The sequence below is a fragment of the Panulirus ornatus genome, chromosome 42, assembly GCF_036320965.1.
Source record: "Panulirus ornatus isolate Po-2019 chromosome 42, ASM3632096v1, whole genome shotgun sequence".
NCBI classification, from domain to species: domain Eukaryota; kingdom Metazoa; phylum Arthropoda; class Malacostraca; order Decapoda; family Palinuridae; genus Panulirus; species Panulirus ornatus.
In genome coordinates, this window is record NC_092265.1 from 16,609,188 (window position 1) to 16,630,863 (window position 21,676).

At 42.3% G+C, this 21,676-nt stretch overlaps 1 protein-coding gene across 7 annotated transcripts in view; it reads left to right on the forward strand.

Annotated features, from left to right (window-relative positions):
• Positions 1-21,676, forward strand: part of LOC139761939 (breast cancer anti-estrogen resistance protein 3 homolog) — a 680,749-nt gene that overhangs the window by 529,200 nt on the left and 129,873 nt on the right. For all 7 annotated transcript variants that reach the window (XM_071686635.1, XM_071686632.1, XM_071686633.1 and 4 more), the window contains one exon: positions 398-518. In XM_071686635.1, the coding sequence (XP_071542736.1) occupies positions 398-518 (121 nt within the window). The remainder of the gene's footprint in view (positions 1-397; positions 519-21,676) is intronic.

Genomic DNA, 21,676 nt, shown 5'->3' on the forward strand with positions numbered 1-21,676 from the left:
TTTGGTGTAAAGTGAAAACGTATGAATCAAACCTTCAGCTTTGTGCTCCAGAACCGTTTGTTATGTTTTAGAACAAGTGGCATCTGACGGAGGACTATCCTCAGATGCCTACATAAGTTACGCTTTCATTCACATTTCAGATCCCCTCACACACACTCACACACACTCACACTCACACACACACACACACACACACACACACACACACACAGTTCCTACTTGACGTATCTTGGACTGTGAATCAATTCAGGCGTCATGTTCACTCACACGCCTCTTGCCAAGCTCCACTTGTCATGTAAAACCCTTCCTCATCTTTGCATCCTTCCGCCTTTTGGGAGAGAGGCCCTGAAACCTTGTTGTATAGCAATAATAGTAACTTATTGTGTTTGTCTTTCAGACCACAAACTCAAGGGCGTGGACCCCAACCCACGCCTGAGCCTGGTAGAAGAGCGTAACCAGCGACGCCCATTGCCGGACCCTCTCACTCACCCAGACGTTGTCCTCAGGACCGGGGAGGGGTAAGTCCCGGACATCTGATGCTGTTGAAGTGTAGGGGAGGAAGGGAAGGGAGGAGGGGTCGCTGCAGAGCCGGGGGTTGGGGGAGCTGGTGAGATTATCTGTGAAGAATGACCTGTAACGGTGCTGCTGAAGGACGGTGAGATACTGGCGGAGATGGGAAGGTGGTGAGACATTGCATTGTAGAATGAGACGTTGATGAAGAGGAGTAAGTAGAAAGACAGTAGGGATTGAAGTGGGACCTAGATAAAGCTGGTTACATGGGGGATACTAGAGATGAAAGTAAGACTATAGTTAGAAGGGACAGATGACGAGGTGCACACCGATGGAGAAGGGTCATAGAGAATCGCAGATGAGGAAGTAGATGGACAGTTAGATATGCACGAGCTAGTTAGGAGAGAGATGGATAAAGTGACGCTAGTGGAAGGAGGTAGATACGAGTAAGGAAGGGCGGATGGAGAGGAACTTGATGAGACACGAGTGAGAAGGAACACATTGAGAAACACTACTGAGACACTAAAGTGAAAAGGGATACGTTCGCGATGAGAGACAGACACTGATAAGTAGGAACATCCGCGAGTGATGAGGGTTGCACACTCATTGAGGAAGAGTTGAGTAGAGACACAAGTGACGGAGGTACGATCGGGTATGTTAAGTCTGAAGCAACGAGGAGCAAGTCATCAGATATATACACAAACGCCAGTGCTGGTGTTCTAGTGCTCGGGTAGTCGTTCACTAGGGCAGCGTTGTACCTCGTACTGTGTGAGCGTTAGGCTGGGAGGTGGTGGTAAGGGAGTTCTTCAGGGATCGGATGATATTTCTCTTACACTTCAGTTGTGGATTTTACGCAGCAACGCAAACACTAGACTTGTGTATCTAGGCTCATCATCCTACAGACCCCACAGCTCTCGACTCTGAGTCCACCCCGCTGGGCTCGTACTCCTCTCTCATCCCAAACACTGGGTTTACCCCTAACACAGCCGAAACATTGAGATTGTTCCTCCGTAACCGTAGCACAAGGCTCCTCCCTCGTTTCCCTACACATTGAGCTTGTTCCCTCTTAAGCTCAAACGCTGGGTTTATTTCGCCTCACTCCAAACGCTGAGCTTGTACCCTTATCAGCTGAAACACTGTGTTTTGTCCATGACATTAATGCTAAACTTCTTTCCCAAATTTATGTTAACGCTCGTAGTGTATGAAATTTATGTTAACGCTCGTAGTGTATGAAATAAAGTCTCAGTAAGTGACAGCAGCATTATAAGGACAGTATGATATAATTGCCCTTTCCGAGTCTTTGTAAGATAATAGTGATAGAGATTTCCACGTCGAATGATCAGTTCCAGGGTTCTCTTTGGTTAATAGCGATTGGACAAAGTTGGCGGTGGTGTCCTCTTGATCTGTGATAAAGCTCATTTGAAACCCGTAGAAATAAAACAACGGTTGCAGCCGTTGGTAATGTAGACTGTTTTTTTTTTTCTAGAAGTAAAAGATAACCTGCGTAAGAAAATAACGAAAGGATAGTTTATATGACCCCCGCACAGACACCAGAGGTAGACGAAACCCCCCGCGCTAACACCAGAGGTAGACGAAAGACTTTATGATCAGTTAGAGGAAGTTTGTAATGAGGAAGATTCTATCATAGTACAAGATTTTAACATCCCAGTATATAAATGGGGAGAATCCCATTCAAGTAGCCCCAGACATGGACTCTTTAAGTTTGCGTGATAGTGCCCAAATCCAATTAGTCGAGCAACCTGCTCGCGACGTAAATGTACTAGATTTAGTTTTCACTGCAAATGAGGACATCGTTAATGATGTTGAAGCTGGAGAAACGTTTGATATAAGTGATCACCGGCGCATTACTTTTGAGGTCGCTTTCATCAGTGCTTGTAATGTTGGTCAAAATTTTTGACAGTCGCGAAAAAAATACCCGATTTTAAACGTGCAAATTTGATTGATTTTCGTATTGTTCTGGACAGGCAAACCTCAGATGATGTAGTCAGTGAAAATGACATGAACGTAGCTTACAAAAGCTTCGGAAAGACATTCAAAGCAGCAGAGGGAACATACGTCATGCATAGCAGACAGGTGTATTTCCAAAACAAAACCAAAGTGATGGAACGGTGAAATAAAAAGATGCCTCTTGCCAAAGAAAATAGCTCATAAGAAACTCAGAGAATGCAGTAATGAGCATGACAGAGTAAGGTATGTAACTTTGCTTAGAGAAAGTAAGAGAGTTATAGGACAAAGTATACTTCAATATGAATCGTATAAATAGCAGAAGAGACCTTAATGAGTTTTTACAGATATGTTAGAAGCAGGAGAGTCATTACCCAGTCAATAAGTCCATTAATTACTGAATTCGGTGACTTGTGCAAGAAAACGAAGGCGCTTTTGAAATATTAAATGACTTTTTTACATAAGTATATACGATCGAAGACAACCCATATCCTGAACCCAGTTTCAATGATAAGAGACGGGAACGTTTTTCGGTAAATTGACATAAAAGGCGAGGACATACTTTCAGCAATTAAACGGAATAAGAATGAATAGAACGTCAGGTCCTGATAAGTTTTATCCGAGAACAATGAAAGAGGAGAAAGTTGAGATAGTTAAGCCCCTTGACTGCCCTTTTCAATAAGTCACTTACTACAGGAAAAGTTCTAGATGAATGGAAGTTTACCATTGTAACACCGATATTCAAAAGTAATAGATCACTGCCCGGAATTTATCGTCCTTTTAGCTTAATATTTGCAGTTGGGAAACTTATGGAAACCATGATTCGAGATAGAATTCTACACTATTTAGAAGATCACCACATAAAGAAACGATCCTCAGCATATTTTTGACCAAATCTCTCATGTTTGACTAATCTGCTTGGTTTCTTTTTTGATATAATCAGCATTTACGACGAAAGTGAAGCTGTTGGTGCTGTCTATCTATATTTTCAAAAAGCTTTCGATAAGATTCCGCATCAAAGATTGCTAGCAAAAAATAAAGTCGCATGGTACAGATGAGGTTGTACTTCAGTGGATAGGACATTGGTTAACTTGTCGTAAACAAAGAGTAGTGATTGATGGTCAGCCTCAGAATGGTTAGACGTAACAAGTGGTGTGCCACAAGGATCAAGTCTTGGTACCGGTTCTCTTTCCCATACATGTTAATTTTATGGATAATGGGCTGCATTTCAAGGTATCAAAATTTGTTGACGATACAAAGCTAAGAAATAAGTCTACCAATGAACTTGAATGTCTACAGCTTCAAACTGACATAGACACACTGATGAATTGGACTCATAAGTGGCAAATAGATTTTGATATCGATGAGTGCATAGTTTTACATGCTGGTAGAAAAAACAAAAAGGCAAGCTACAGTAGGAAATTTGTTGAACAAAAGGTAAATGAGGAAAATGACTTGGTTCTAATAATCTCTAGTGACCTAAAACCAAGGAAGCAGTGCACAGAGTCGGTGAAAGGAGCGAACAAAATTCTTGGTTTAATACGCAGCGCCTTCGAATTAAAGTCCAAGGAAATCATCCTTACTCTTTATAATTCATTGGTTCGTCCACATCTTGAATATTGTGTTCCGTTGGTCATCCTACCTAATAAAAAGCACATAGACAGAATGGAAAGAGTACAGCGTTGAGCGACCAAGATGATTCCCGGACTGAGAGACAAATCCTTCGAGATGAGATCATACGACTTGAATCTTTTTAGCTTAGAAAAGAGATGGTTAAGAGATGATCTGATACCGTTATTCAAAATAATCAAAGGCTTTGATAATCTTGATCTGTCAAATTACTTAAGACTTAGTCTGATTTTACTTGTAGTAATGGATGCAAGTTTGTTGGTAAATGGTTCACCTCGAACGAAGCGAAGTACTTTTTCTTCAACAGCATTGTCAACATAGGGGACAATTTGCCTGGCAGAGTTGCTGAAAGCAGTGACATAGTTACGTTTGAACCTAGACTTGATAAATATTTGGCTTCAAGTCCACGACTTTCATTATTTGCGCCTCCACATTCCAAATGATAATTTGCAGGATATTATCTTTGAATGATCTGTATATCCTCTAACTTTTACCACACAAATCTGTGAGTTTCTGATATCTTCCACCGTCATTAACAGTCTCGAAAGGACCCAGTGGACCGTTTCTGTTTGAATTCCTTTGTATTCCTTTGTACATCTTTGTATTCCAAACACAGGGTTTGACCCTCCTCCTCTTGCTAAACATATATTTCGTGAGCTCATTTCCTCAAAGGCTTCTGCAATTCAAACTTGCCACTCAAGGTGTGGTTTGTGGAGCGATATTTCTATGTGATCTTATCCTCTGACCTGTGTATGGTTACCGTAGACATAGAATTACAGCAGACGCAAGTTCCTGGGTACCATGAAGACAGACTTAGTGTACATCAGTTATTTAGAGAAGCTGTTGTCTTGCGTGACGTGTTCTGTCTGTCATTTAACTTTTGTTATGAATATGACTTGAAATGTTTAGCGTTAATGGCAGATGTTTATCTTTGCTATATATATTTACTAAATGTGATATATATATATATATATATATATATATATATATATATATATATATATATATATATATATATATATATATATATATATATATATATATATATATATATATATTTGATTTAGTTGATAAATATAGCAGACAAAAAAAATCTGCCATTAACACTAAACGTTTCTAAAGTCATAAAGATCACGATCCTCGATAATTCCTCTACCACTTCATGTTTTCGTTGTATCACTCATCTGAACCCATGACACAGTAGTAATCTCTAATCCCGTCTTTTGGCAAGTATCTCTGTATATCCAGGACTACACCTGACTCTGGGACTGTTATATGTATCTTGTGTTTCAACTTGTTGTTTTCAACTTTCCCATGGTGGCTTTCCCTTATTCAATGAGCCCTTTACTTGCATTTGATGAATGTACCCTTGTTTACTGAACGTCCATATCATATATCTGTTCTCTTCAAGAAGTCCTCACTGCATATTAGAATTGCCATCAAAGAGAACTCCAGGCTTTGTTCTTTCGTTAAGGACCGAAAGATTCTGAATAAAATCTTTTTTCTTTGTGTGTGTGTGTGTGTGTGTGTGTGTGTGTGTGTGTGTGTGTGTGTGTTTACGATGCACTGAGCACTTTACACCGAGGTCAGACCTGCGTATTAATGTACCTCACAACGGCAACTTAGCGTTCTCCCTTCCTTTCTTCCAACTGTAAACTGTTTATCGTTGTTTACACTCTTCTCATCCTCAGTTTGTTGTTGCCCATTGGCTTCCATGGGGTCTATCACTGTTACGTCGACCATGATCTACATCACGTGGCGCTCCTGCCCATGATGAGTCTGTTGTAGTGGTCTTTCTCCTGAACCTCCATATACAAGCATGCCACGACAGCACTTAGAGAGGAACCCATGGCCAGGCACTTGTCCTGTCTGCACTCCTCCTTGTGTGGAGTGAATGCCCTCAATCTGACACACAAAGACGACCAGCTTCACATTTTGTTTCTGATGCCGTTGGTTCCTCTCAATGAATAATACTATGTATTGCCCTACATACTGCTGGCAAGGCCCCTTTTTCCATCTGACACACAAAGACGACCAGCTTCACATTTTGTTTCTGATGCCGTTGGTTCCTCTCAATGAATAATACTATGTATTGCCCTACATACTGCTGGCAAGGCCCCTTTTCCATCTGACACACAAAGACGACCAGCTTCACATTTTGTTTCTGATGCCGTTGGTTCCTCTCAGTGAATAATACTATGTATTGCCCTACATACTGCTAGCAAGGCCCCTTTTCCATCTGCACGGTGGGGAATAAAGCCTTACCAGCAAAGCATTACACATATTTACCATCGTACTCAATGCTCCTCTGATTCTTTACCACAGTTGTCGAATTTTTCCGGTGCGCGCCACCAATTTCGTCCATATCACTGGGTATTGGAAGCGCACTGCTTAGGCTGGCTTAGAGCTTGGTCAAGCTGGAAGTTCCATTTGACCAAAGGGGCTGAATATGTTGAGACTACCAAGAGAAGCGAGTGAACTAGTCCTCCATCCCGTCAGGTCACAGCGGGAGATGCGACCTGATGCTCACGCATAGTCAGAGGCAAAGGTTACCTGATCTTGTACATGAGTTCTTGTCCTCGTCCGTCATTCATAGTTTCGGGACCGAAACTGTACTGGTTTGTATATATATATATATATATATATATATATATATATATATATATATATATATATATATATATATATATATATATTTTTTTTTTTTTTTTTTTTTTCATACTATTCGCCATTTCCCGCGATAGCGAGGTAGCGTTAAGAACAGAGGACTGGGCCTTTGAGGGAATATCCTCACCTGGCCCCCTTCTCTGTTCCTTCTTTTGGAAAATTAAAAAAAAAAAAAAAAAAACGAGAGGGGAGGATTTCCAGCCCCCCGCTCCCTTCCCTTTTAGTCGCCTTCTACGACACGCAGGAAATACGTGGGAAGTATTCTTTCTCCCCTATCCCAGGGATATATATATATATATATATATATATATATATATATATATATATATATATATATATATATATATATATATATATATATATTTTCCTTCCTTATATATATATATATATATATATATATATATATATATATATATATATATATATATATTTTTTTTTTTTTTTTTTTTTTTTTTTATACTTTGTCGCTGTCTCCCGCGTTTGCGAGGTAGCGCAAGGAAACAGACGAAAGAAATGGCCCAACCCCCCCCCATACACATGTACATACACACGTCCAGACACGCAAATATACATACCTACACAGCTTTCCATGGTTTACCCCAGACGCTTCACATGCCTTGCTTCAATCCACTGACAGCACGTCAACCCCTGTATACCACATGACTCCAATTCACTCTATTTCTTGCCCTCCTTTCACCCTCCTGCATGTTCAGGCCCCGATCACACAAAATCTTTTTCACTCCATCTTTCCACCTCCAATTTGGTCTCCCTCTTCTCCTCGTTCCCTCCACCTCCGACACATATATCCTCTTGGTCAATCTCTCCTCACTCATTCTCTCCATGTGCCCAAACCATTTCAAAACACCCTCTTCTGCTCTCTCGACCACGCTCTTTTTATTTCCACACATCTCTCTTACCCTTACGTTACTTACTCGATCAAACCACCTCACACCACACATTGTCCTCAAACATCTCATTTCCAGCACATCCATCCTCCTGCGCACATCTCTATCCATAGCCCACGCCTCGCAACCATACAGCATTGTTGGAACCACTATTCCCTCAAACATACCCATTTTTGCTTTCCGAGATAATGTTCTCGACTTCCACACATTTTTCAAGGCTCCCAAAATTTTCGCCCCCTCCCCCACCCTATGATCCACTTCCGCTTCCATGGTTCCATCCGCTGACAGATCCACTCCCAGATATCTAAAACACTTCACTTCCTCCAGTTTTTCTCCATTCAAACTCACCTCCCAATTGACTTGACCCTCACCCCTACTGTACCTAATAACCTTGCTCTTATTCACATTTACTCTCAACTTTCTTCTTCCACACACTTTACCAAACTCAGTCACCAGCTTCTGCAGTTTCTCACATGAATCAGCCACCAGCGCTGTATCATCAGCGAACAACAATTGACTCACTTCCCAAGCTCTCTCATCCCCAACAGACTTCATACTTGCCCCTCTTTCCAGGACTCTTGCATTTACCTCCTTTACAACCCCATCCATAAACAAATTAAACAACCATGGAGACATCACACACCCCTGCCGCAAACCTACATTCACTGAGAACCAATCACTTTCCTCTCTTCCTACACGTACACATGCCTTACATCCTCGATAAAAACTTTTCACTGCTTCTAACAACTTGCCTCCCACACCATATATTCTTAATACCTTCCACAGAGCATCTCTATCAACTCTATCATATGCCTTCTCCAGATCCATAAATGCTACATACAAATCCATTTGCTTTTCTAAGTATTTCTCACATACATTCTTCAAAGCAAACACCTGATCCACACATCCTCTACCACTTCTGAAACCGCACTGCTCTTCCCCAATCTGATGCTCTGTACATGCCTTCACCCTCTCAATCAATACCCTCCCATATAATTTACCAGGAATACTCAACAAACTTATACCTCTGTAATTTGAGCACTCACTCTTATCCCCTTTGCCTTTGTACAATGGCACTATGCACGCATTCCGCCAATCCTCAGGCACCTCACCATGAGTCATACATACATTAAATATATATATATATATATATATATATATATATATATATATATATATATATATTTTTTTTTCCTTCCTTATATATATATATATATATATATATATATATATATATATATATATATATATATATATATATATATATATACATATATACATATATATATATATATTTTTTTTTTCTTTTTTTGTCACTGTCTCCCGCGTTAGCGAGGTGGCGCAAGGAAGCAGACGAAAGAAAGGCCCAACCCACCCACATACACATGTATATACATACACGTCCACACACGCCAATATACATACCTATAGTCTTAACGTTTACATGTATATACACACACAGCCATGTACAAAAATACACATGTGCATGATTCATACTGTCTGCCTTTATTCATTCCCATCGCTACCTCGCCACACATGAAATAACAACCCCCTCCCCCCTCATATGTGCGAGGAAGCGCTAGGAAAAGACAACAAAGGCCCCATTCGTTCACGCTCAGTCTCTAGCTCTCATGTAATAATGCACCGAAACCACAGCTCCCTTTCCACATCCATATATAAATATGAATATATATATATATATATATATATATATATATATATATATGAACAAAGTGCATATGAACGCGCACCTTCATAGAACATACAAACCTCCAACAGACAGGATCGAACGAGGGACCCTTGTGCAACAGGCAGGAGCGCTACCGCTAAGGCCGATCATAGCCTAGCGGTAGCGCTCCCGCCTGTTGCACAGGGGTTCCGGGTTCAATCCTGGCTGTTGCAGGTTTGTATGTTATATATGTATATATATGTATATATATATATATATATACATATATATATATATATATATGTATATATTTTTTCATACATATTCGCCTTATCCCGCGTTAGCGAGGTAGCGTTAAGAACAGAGGAGTAAGCCTTAGAGGGCATATCCTCACTTAGCCCACCTCTCCGTTCCTTCTTTTGGAAAATTATAAACGGAAGGGGAGGATTTCCAGCCCCCCGCTCCCTCTCCATTTAGTCGCCTTCTACGACACGCAAGGAATACGTGGGAAGTATTCTCTCTTCCCTATCCCCAGGGATATATATATATATATGACTCACTTCAGCTTCCATGGTTCCTTCCGCTGCCAAATCCATTCCCAGATATCGAAAACACTTCACTTCCTCCAGTTTTTCTCCATTCAAAGTTACCTCCCAGTTGACTTGTCCCTCAACGCTACTGAACCTAATAACCTTGCTCTTATTCACATTTACTCTCAGCTTTCTTTCACACACTTTACCAAACTCAGTCACCAGCTTCTGCAGTTTCTCACACATATCAGCCACCAGCACTGTATCATCAGCGAACAACAACCGACTCACTTCCCAAGCCCTCTCATCCAAAACAGACTGCATACTTGCCCCTCTCTCCAAAACTCTTGCATTCACCTCCCTAACCACCCCATCCATAAACAAATTAAACAACCATGAAGACATCACGCACCCCTGCCGCAAACCGACATTCACTGGGAGCCAATCACTTTCCTTTCTTCCTATTCGTACACATGCCTTACATCCTCGATAAAACTTTTCACTGCGTCTAGCAACTTGCCTCCCACACCATATACTCTTAATACCTTCCACAGAGCATCTCTATCATCTGTATCATATGCCTTTTCCAGATCCATAAATGCCACATACAAATCCATTTGTTTTTCTAAGTATATAAATATATATATATATATATATATATATATATATATATATATATATATATATATATATATATGTGTGTGTGTGTGTGTGTGTGTGTGTGTGTGTGTGTGTGTGTGTGTGTGTTAACTGTCGTAAGGGAAGCGTTGTTTTAGGCTAGGTTGTAGTGTATTACTAACAAAGGTTAAGTCATATTGAAACTGACTCAGGTAAACTGGTGGCCAGGACTCACAGCTGGCCAAGGAGTTTCATTACTGACAAATGCAAAGTTGTACATATCGGTAGTAAAACTGAAAAGGCATACCACAGTATAAATTCTGACGAGCCACATTAGGTACTTGGGGACAGAGGACGTGAGTGTAAGAATCTCTGGTGAACCAAAGCCAAGGAAGCGGTGCACAGAAGCAGTAAAAATGGCGAACAGAATTGTTAGTTTCGTTGGTTGGACTTTCGACTTTAAGTCTAGGGAAATCATGCTCACGCTTTACAACTCACTGATGCGTCCATGTATTAAATACTGTGTTCAGTTTTGGTCACATTACTTGAGGAAAGACGTAGAGAGAATGTTGTGAGCACAGAGGCGAACTATTAAGATGATACTTGAGGAAAGACGTAGTGTGAGAATAGAGGTGACCTGTTCAGATAATCCCCAGCCTGAGAAACAGAACCTATGGGAGCCGACTAAATGAGTGAACTCTATTTACAGTAGAGAAGAGAAGGTTGAGAGGTGATCTGATGAAGGTATTGATAATCATTAATGATACGATAAACTCGATCAAGTGATGTCCTTAAGGATAGATTCGTCTGATTTAACTCGTGGGCAAACGTTTTGTCTCAAATGAAGCGAAGTCCGTATTCTTCAATAGGATTGTTAACATATGGTGTAATTTATCGAGTCGAGTAGTTGCAAGGCGTAGCATAGGTACGTTTAAGCACAGACTTGATAAATCGCTTCAAATCTACGACTGACATTATTTGCACCTTCTTAGATATGCGATTAGATTACAGTTTCTTCCCCTTTAAAGACCTGGATGGCTTTTTACTCCTACCACATTAATCCATGAGTGTCTCTTCTCCTCCACTGTCACAAGCAGCCTCGTTAGGACCCAATGGTTAGTTGTTGTTTGGATTCGTTCGTGTTCACTTGCTTTTGTTTTTGTTTGCGTTGGTATATCTTCAGCTGACAGAAGGGAATACAATCTCGTCCAGGACCTCCTGCTTCTGGTTGTTGTGCAGCTTCGAATCTACAGCTAAAGCCTTATGTTTTTTTTATTTTTTTTATTTTGCTTTGTCGCTGTCTCCCGCGTTAGCGAGGTAGCGCAAGGAAACAGACGAAAGAATGGCCCAACCCGCCCACATACACATGTATATACATACATGTCCACACACGCACAATATACATACCTATACATCTCAATGTACACACATATATACACACACAGACATATACATATATACACATGTACATAATTCATACTGTCTGCCTTTATTTATTCCCATTGCCATCTCGCAACACATGGAATAACATCCCCCTCCCCCTCATGTGTGTGAGGCAGCGCTAGGAAAAGATATATATATATATATATATATATGGGATATATATATATATATGGGATATATATATATATATATATATATATATATATCCCAGACGATAGGGGAGAAAGAACACTACCCACGTATTTCCTGCGTGCCGTAAAAGGTGACAAAGAGGGGCGGGAGCGGGTAGCTGGAAATCCTCCCCTCCTGTATATACTTTTCAAAAGAAGGAACAGAGCAAGAAGCCATGTGAGGAGTTCTCCCTCTAAGACTCTGTAATCTTTTCTTGACACCACCTCGCTCACGCTGAAAATGGCGAGCATGTATGGAAGTATGAAAAATACACACACACACACACACACACACACACACACACACACTCACTCTCTCTCTCTCTCTCTCTCTCTCTCTCTCTCTCTCTCTCTCTCTCTCTCTCTCTCTCTCTCTCCGTTTCCCATGTTAGCGAGGCAGCGCCTGGAACAGACTAAGAAAGGCCGCATCCGCTCACATCCATTCTCAAGCTGTCATGTGTAGTGCACTGAGACCCCAGGCCCTCATCCACTCACCCAGGCCCCACACACCCCTCCACGGCTTCCCCCGGCCACACACACCCAACCACACACAGAGTCGGAGTTGAGACTATCAACTGCCTGAAGTGGAGACCAGAGTCAGCAGGGACTAACTCTTGGATGTGCTCAAGAGAGAGCTAAGAGAGGTCCTCCAGCGGGCGCTTAATGACGGAGCGACGGCGAGTGTGTGTGTCTGTGTGTGTGTGTGTGTGTGTGTGTGGCGGGCAAACCTGGTGGAGTGACGCTGAGTCTAATGGAAGGACGTCCCTGGCACCCTGACCCACGTGGGTGCCTGACAGTCGCGTTCTCATCCTTGTGGTGGGCATGTATGCCTGCCTGGGCCCACCTCCGCCCTAGGTATGGTATCTGCTCTGGGTTTGTTCACGTCGCGCGCCCGCCCGACTTTCGTTCCTATGTTGTCTCCAGGGACTGGCCGCGGGAAGCAGGCAGGAAATTCCTCTCAGACACCTCAAACACTGGCTTCTCACTGGACATGATATGCCTCCCTCATGCTCATTACTTTGTGGGGTCTCGAGTTGTGGGATTTATGAGAAAATGAATTTGTAAGATCATGGGTGTGTGAGGTCACGAGTGTACGGGTTGGGGGTCATGAGTGTGTTTATGTTGGGTCACGCGTGTATGGAGTTATGTGTTTGTGTGAGGTCATGAGTGCATGGGGGAGCTTTGGTTCGTTTAGTCAAGTGTTTTGTAGGGTCATGGGTGGTGTTTGGTGTCACGGATGGGTTGACAGATGGTTGAGCTGGGTCAGGAGTGCGTTGGGTCTCGTGTGTTGGAGCAGAGATGCGTCAGGTGTCGGTGGAAAGTGAAGCCAAAGATGTCATGTGTTATGAATGTGTGGAAGCACACGGGGGTGTACGTTCCTCACCCAGTGCGTTAGGTCGGGGATGTGCTGGACTGCAGATTATGGAGTTAAGGAGACTCTGATGTCATGAATGTATACGTGAGGAATTACGGATGTGTGGTGTTTGTCACATTGATTTGCTGGGTCGTCGGGTGTGTTGCATCAGTAGGCATATTGCTTGTGGACGATCTATGAAAGTAAAGGTCAGGGATGTGTAGGTTTATGATGACTAAGGTCATGAGTGTAGGAGTGATATCCAGGCAGGGAAGGTCAAGTAGCTGCGGTGTGGCGGGTATCAACCGTTGAGACTGTGGACCCTTGTGGCTCAAGCTCTGACTGTGGTCGGGGACGTGTGTGTGTGTGTGTGTGTGTGTGTGTGTGTGTGTGTGTGTGTGACGGTTAAGTGGGGTACGGTAAGGTATGGCCGCCTTGTAAATTTAGAGTGCTTGCTTGAGGGGATGAGTGGTGGTTGATGGTAAGTGTAGTCCGGGATCAGTAAAGTGTTTTTATTAAATCACCTGAGTGTTCGCTTGTCTCGGTGCTCAGGTATTGCTCTGGGCTCGTATTTAGGATGACGGAGAAACAGATTTCTCTCACCCACTACAGTCAGCTGGGACTGAGAGAGATGGTCCAACACGGGCGAGGGATTAAATATGCACCAACAGCTTTGATGACTTGAAAGAATTTAAAGCGTCACGTGTGTCATAAATGTGCATGATGCTGTGTTTGTCTCGGCTCACACATGTGCATGTGAAAATTCATTCGTCATAAGTCCAGATGTAATTTTTTTTTTCTTGCCAGATCAGGTAGACTGTCAGGCGCCAGTCTTCTTCACTCGTTTCTGTCCTCGCACTCCCCGTTTTCTTCACTTTGTTCCAGTGTTTTCCCTTCTCTGCTAAGCGACCTCTTGATTCCTTCATACCATCACGTTCTGGGACGTCCTGCTTGACACCTTCCCCCACGGCTCCAGTTCACATACTACTTCTCACATCTTTTGCCTTCCATTCTTTGTTATTGACCGTACCACCTTAACTTGTCCTTTTGCAGGTACTTATAATACAAGTGTGTAGCATTCACATCCACTCCTCCTCACATCCACTCCTCCTCACAGCCACTCCTCCTCACCTTAACCGTCCATGTCACTGCTCTGTGTACCGTGAATGGTCTCACTTCTGCAGCCTGGATCAATGACCCTGTTTTGAATGTGAGTGACAATACTTCTGAACACTATATTAACATGGAAATTAGAACGGTGGAATATATTACTGTTCCGCAGTTCATGGTTACATCTCTTATCTATCAGTATAGCATATAACACAGTAAAGTTTGCACTGTATATCATAATTCTGTTGTTGCTGTAGATTTGTCATCACTGAACACTGCTACCAAGTATTTGGATTAATATACCTGTCGTAACTGGCGGTGACCTGTTCATCTGTTACACTTACCTCTGATTCTAGTAATAGTCACCACCTCCGACTTTTGCTAACTTCCATACGTTTCTGTTCCAACACTCAGACAACCTACCATCCTGTAAGTCTCTCTGCTATATATCTATGATCGCTGTCATTAACATATACTGTTATTCTTTCTCTCCTATCCCATATATATATATATATATATATATATATATATATATATATATATATATATATATATATATATATATATATATATATATATATATATATATATGTGTGTGTGTGTGTGTGTGTGTGTGTGTGTGTGTGTGTCATGAATAAAAGAGGGTGACAGGACTCCTACCTTTCTGTCACCAGTTTTTACCTCTAACTACTCCTTATCAACCTCTCTACAATTATTACACATATTTTTATTACTTTCACCAACTTTATATCTGTTCCACAGTGATGGTCTTGCAGTGTCCTTCATAATTTGTTTTTGTTAATTCTGCTGAAAGGTTTTCCTAAATCTATGAAAACAAAAGAACGCCTCATGATCTGTTTCTAACATTTATATTATGATCTTAAGTGTAAGAACTTATTCACTATTTCCTCTGTTGGATCGGAAACCATCCGGCAAAGTCCTGAGTAACCCTTGAGCTGTGTTCTCAATCGGTCCTCCATCATCCTTTCCTACATCCTCCCTACATGGGATGATAATGAAATTTCTCTAATATTCGCAGTTCTGCTTTTATCCTGTCTTACAAATTGGACAGTTTATAGCTTTTTGGTAGTATGAAGATGCCCTTTTCCTGGTTCCATAACGTACTGAATCTGCTTCAACCATGTTATTGTTTCTGGACCAAGTGTTTTATTGATCTCAATCAATATTTCGTCGTCCCTTGGTACCTTCTTTGTTTGTTGGGTCTTACGGCCAGCGACCTATGAGAAACTTTACAATCTTTGTTTCCTTGAGAACCCTCATCACCTCTTTATTATTTATCTCTGGTTGTGCGATTTCATTTGAGTTCTTTTCCACTTCCTCATTTGCCTCTATCAGTTCACCTTTGTCTTGCTTTACTCTCACGTTGAACAGATCCTCAGAATATTTTTTGTTTTCCATCGACATGCTTATTCGTCTTGTTCTACCAACGGGTATTATCCATTATGATCATTTACGGCATTTACTGTTCCTTCTCTGTAGTTTTTGCTATGACGTAATGCAGATTCTTAGTTCCTGTCAAATCACTATGTAGACCTTCCCCAGTACCTTCCCAGACATCTTCTTCAGCCCTTCTCTTAATTCTATCAGTTTGTGCCCCGTTTCTACATGGTTTAAACTATCTTGTAGTTCTCTGGTCATCGTTCATTTTCTAAATGCTTGCATTTCACTTTTTCTGTTTCTTGCGCTCTGGTTTTCTATTTGGTTCCATATTTTTTGTGAGCCTCTTCGTTTGCTATGTTATATACAATGCCTTTAAGATCTTTCCGTTCGTCCTCAGTATCTTGCTGTCTTATATATTTTTACTTCAGGTAAAGCCGGTCGTGTCCATCTGGTGGGACTACAAGTCCAGAAGTTTGTTGATGTGTGTTTGTCTGTGTCTGGTGATTGCCGGGCAGCTAAGGAGCAAGTTTTCAATGTCTTCAGTATGAAAGTTAATCTTGGGCATGATGGGTCCTGTGATGTTTGTAGTGTTATAGGGATGTGTAGTTTCCAGAACTTAAACGAGAAAGTGTCACTCGTACATACCTGGGGAATGTAGTTTCAGACGAATTTACGTCTAGTGAGGTAGAATCTAAGATTGGGTTGAGAGGTCGGTTCTGTAGTGATTGTTGAGTAATTAATGTGTGTGTGTGTGTGTGTGTGTGTGTGTGTGTGTGTGTGTGTGTGCGTAGTCGCTATAACGATTGTTGGGGGAGAGAGGAGGGGAGCTTTGAAAACAGACTAGTCTTGCTTGTTTATAATATGGTTTGGGTGGGAGGGGTTCAGGCCTGTTGCAAAGAATTAGATGTTAAGTATATGACACTGTGATTGTATTAGAAATATTTTTGTATTATTGTGCAGGTGTTGAGTGTCTGCGGTTTGCAAGGGGCCATGCTTTGTATGGTATTGTCTAACGGCCCAGCCCTGCATCTCTGATGACGCAACCAGGATGGGTGGGCGAACTTACCCAGGCATGACCTCGTGGCTGACCCCGGGTCACTTGACCATGGGACCTTGAGAAGTAATTAGCCGTCGCTTACGACATGCACCGCTAATCTTGGCCACTTGACTTGAGGCGTGTGAGATCCCAGGTACACATGGGACAGGTCGAGGAATCTCTTGGTACCCCACACCCCCCAAAGGTTACCGCGTGCCTTGCCTAAGCGTACAAATTCTCTGTCATAAACTCATGAGCACAACGAACACGCAGGGTCGTGATAACGAAGGCACGGGTCGTGATAACAAACGTACAGGTTCGTAACAGCACCATTTCTTCATTCCCAGTGTGATGGAATGAATCAGATTGTTATAGCCTCCGTGCATCACTCACATACATCCATCCTTGACCCATGCTCAGTGTTAAAGTGAAACACAGACTTCCACACCTGAAGAAGGGCCTTTGGCTTTATCATTTTACATACTAAGTTGATTCTTTAGGTGAGACCAGTATTTCCATCCATCTCCACTCAGAAAACACTGCCTTCTAATTGCTAATCATTCCACCGTAGTCGTAATCAAGTCTCGCCACAAGTATCCATCTTCATCGTGGTTTGCCTTATGTCATCTGTACCGCTGGATGTCTTGTTGACCAAGCTGCCGTACGTTTTCTGTCATCAGACCATCATAAAAGACTTTCATCCACTTGCTTTTCTAATGGCCTTGCCACATCGCATAACCTTCTCTTATCATTCTTCTTTTTACCAATCCTCCTAAGTCCATCTTTACCGTGTAGATTATCTGACTTTACTTCTGTTTTTGACCTACTTAGTCGCTTAGGTTTCACATGCATACATTAAAGATGGGTACAAGTACTCCATTTAAGCTTCTTACCTGCCAAGAGAGAGAGAGAGAGAGAGAGAGAGAGCATATCGTTCCCCCACATAGGTCTGTTCAAATATGTTCGGATCGTATGTACGCCCATGGGAGATGTATTGCATGCACGTTCCCCTCCCTCCAGCTTTGTGCCCTTCTTCCCCAGCCACCCGACATACCTCCTTTATTCTACCCGTGGCGCGGCCATTGACGTGTGAGGTTCTATAATGCGAAACATTAGCACACAATACGTGTGGTGAGGGCCGGCCGGCACGAGCGTAACACATTATGCTTACGCAACATCTGCTCTCAAAATACTGGCGCACTTATCGGACATCTAACTTCACCCATCTTGTCAAAGGATCGTAGTGAGATGTGAACCCCAGCACATGAGGGATCAGATGTGGCCGAGCTTTTACGAGCTGAGTTTAGGGAAAGACCGTTGTAGGAAAACTATTAAGTTTAACTTATGTTCCACGAGTCACTCAAACTCCAAGCGTTGTGACTGTGGTGTTCACTGACATTGATCCGGGGGTTCGAACAATACTGAACTTTGCTGCTGCAAATATTTATCTAGATATGTTCTGGGAATATGCTAACAAGATACGTCACTATTATGTCTTATAATTCGATGCACGAAAGTGTCTGATGTGTTTACCATTATGTCTCCTGCACTTGTCTCACACTTGGCTTGGGTTTCACTTCTCCCGATATAGTGTGAGGAAATATCTCATGAGGGCGTCGTGCTGGGTCCGCCGTGTCCAGGAACAGTGGACAGCCATGTGGGGGAGGAACCCACTGGCATTACCTCCTCGCCTTGTCTTGTACCTCATGACTGTTCAACGATGAACCGAGCAGCTGCAGATGAGATGAATTCCTTAATGGTGTTAAAGTTTAATGTGAGATATGAATAGATTACATGTGCTACATCTGAACGAGGAACTTGCAAGTGGTTTACAAAGCTTTCGTCCAGCTGAAACCATCACTAAATGACTGTAAACATCATAAAATGTAGCGGATGAACTCTATGGATTGAACATCAATGCTTTTATATTATTTATGAGTCTTATACGTTCTCCATTGATATAAATGTCTCAAATATTGTGAAACTCTGGCCAAGAGACGTAGTAGTCGCTTGATGAGTGACAGTTCTAGATCTGGGAGTGAGCGCTGAAGAAATACGAGGTCGGTTGTGAGAGAGGTCCTGAGGAGATACTGCGCCACACATGGCTCCTGGCCAGCAGGCATTATGTAAATGAAGCGAGCATGACGTGTCTTGACGGACGAACCAGGATCTTCCAAGCCTCACAAGACTGTAGCTGAATCTTGATACGTAACAACAAAACTGTTGCAACACTTTCGCTAAGAATAGCATCTGGACGGTACTCAGTATGCTGGGGAAAAAACGTAAAAAAAGAAGCTAACAGTGAAAAGTAATCAAATAAATTGGTCAAATTACGTCCTTGGCTTATTCCATTTTCTAAAATCAGACTTACAGTTTTGGGGGTAACTGTGGGACGTAACAGTGGAGAGGCTTTAGAGCTACTATTACTGGTGGCACACATGTGACTACTTCTGCTACTGGCAGCAGCAACACCACCAATAACACCCTTGCAGCTGTAGTGTCACTTTCACGAGACCTTGTTACGAGGAGATAACATTTAGGCGACTGTTGTCCTTCAGCCTAGTGTCCTAAGATCCATGTGTAATCGTAGCCATCATTTTGAAATGCATAAACCACAATACCTCGAGAGGTGAAGAACTGCATGACCGGACGCAAAGTGCGTCTCTTTCCACATTATTTTCAGTATTGACTGGATCTGTGGTGATTACTATCCCTCTCCTTCCATACCTGAGTTGGTGTCTCTGTCTCATATCACTAAACAGGACGAAGCCTCTACTTGGAAAACATAATGTATAGTTTATCATCACCTCTCAACATGTTTTATACCTGGGGATAGGGGATTAAGAATACTTCCCACGTATTCCCTGCGTGTCGTAGAAGGCGACTAAAAGGGGAGGGAGCGGGGGGCTGGAAATCCTCCCCTCTCGGTTTTTTTTTTCAATTTTCCAAAAGAAGGAACAGAGAATTGGGCCAGGTGAGGGTATTCCCTCAAAGGCCCAGTCCTCTGTTCTTAACGCTACCTCGCTAATGCGGGAAATGGCGAATAGTTTGAAAAAAAAAAATCATCACCTCTCAACATGTATTCATCCCTACGTTCGTACGTCCGTCACTGAATAAGAATCAGCATTGTGATGAAGCGACACAACAATGAGGTGAACAACACAGCAAATGTCTGATATCTGGTTAGGAATTCATAGGTAATAGATAACATCAGGTATCGTACGGCTGGTAGTGCAGTTACAAGGCAGTCGGCGACTTGCGCCTGCTGCCGGTTGCCCGTTCCACTGGGCTGTTCTAATCAAAAAGTTACTGATGTCCTGAGTTCATAGAACTTCTGCAAGACAGAGAGATTCCCTGTTACTCATACTTCTGGTGGATGACGTCACATAACGCATCCTGTAAACGAAGTCCAAAATCAAACTCGATAAACTGTGGGAGAAAATATATGGACCCAATAATGGCTAATGTCACCAGCACTAGAGGCTTCCATCACTAGTGCTTGTAGTGTCTGTCACAATGTTGGGATCAAAACTGTACTATATTACTTCTCTACAAAAAATGTAATACATTCTCTGTATTTATTTATACGTGACGAAATTTATTAACATACTTCAGAGAGTGACGAACACCAGTAACGTGGGAAGGAATTTTATAGAAATTTAATGAAGAAACAAAAAGGTTATAGATGCAAGTACATATGAATATGTATAAAGTCTTGGAACAAAACATTGATCATTGTGGGGAAGGAGCGAAAGATTTTCGAGTCGTGGTGATGACAGAGGCGGACTGAGCGTCGGGTCAGTCGGGCATGGCCCTGGCGGCCGCGCAGTGCAGCTGAGTCAGCGTACGAGGAAATGACCGAAAACAGAAGACCCCAGAACACTGATCGCCCGTGTACCAATACCGCGTACACTTACAGCCCAGGAGGCTTACATCTTGATAAGACAGATAAAGATCTGGATCCTCTACCATGGTACACCTTTGAACGACTGTTATCAGGTAACACAACCCTGGTCGATCTCCATGAGAAATTATCTGCTGGCGCCTCGCAAGTAAAGCTAAGCGTATTTTTTTCCCCTCCTAACCTGGTACTGTTTTTGCTGTTGCAGTTCGCCCTGTAATTATTTTCATAATTTTTCAACCACGTAAACTCACGTATTTCCCTGGAATTTGCTTTTACGCTAACCCCCCTTCCTCCCCGTGTGCATGTCTGGGAGGTCGACCTTTTTTAATGTGACCCGCACAACCATTTTCGCAATTTCTCCACTGATACGCGATCCCTGCCTGAGTCTGTTGAAAAATTAAGGCTTGTTAGGGAAAACTCAGGCCATAGTAAGACAAACTCCGAGACGTATGGTGACGTGAGACACAGTAATGTGTCCAGAAGCTGAGTGGAGTGCACCTAGCCTCGGGGTTGTCAGCGTTAGGACTGGCTCACTACATCCACGACTCACTCAAGTGACTGTGGTTCCGAGTTACGTGATTTGTTGAAATGTTGAAGTACTCGTAAGTTATTATCAAAATTCCATTATATATATATATATATTTTTTTTTTTTTTTATACTTTGTCGCTGTCTCCCGCGTTTGCGAGGTAGCGCAAGGAAACAGACGAAAGAAATGGCCCAACCCACCCCCTACACATGTATATACACACGTCCACACACGCAAA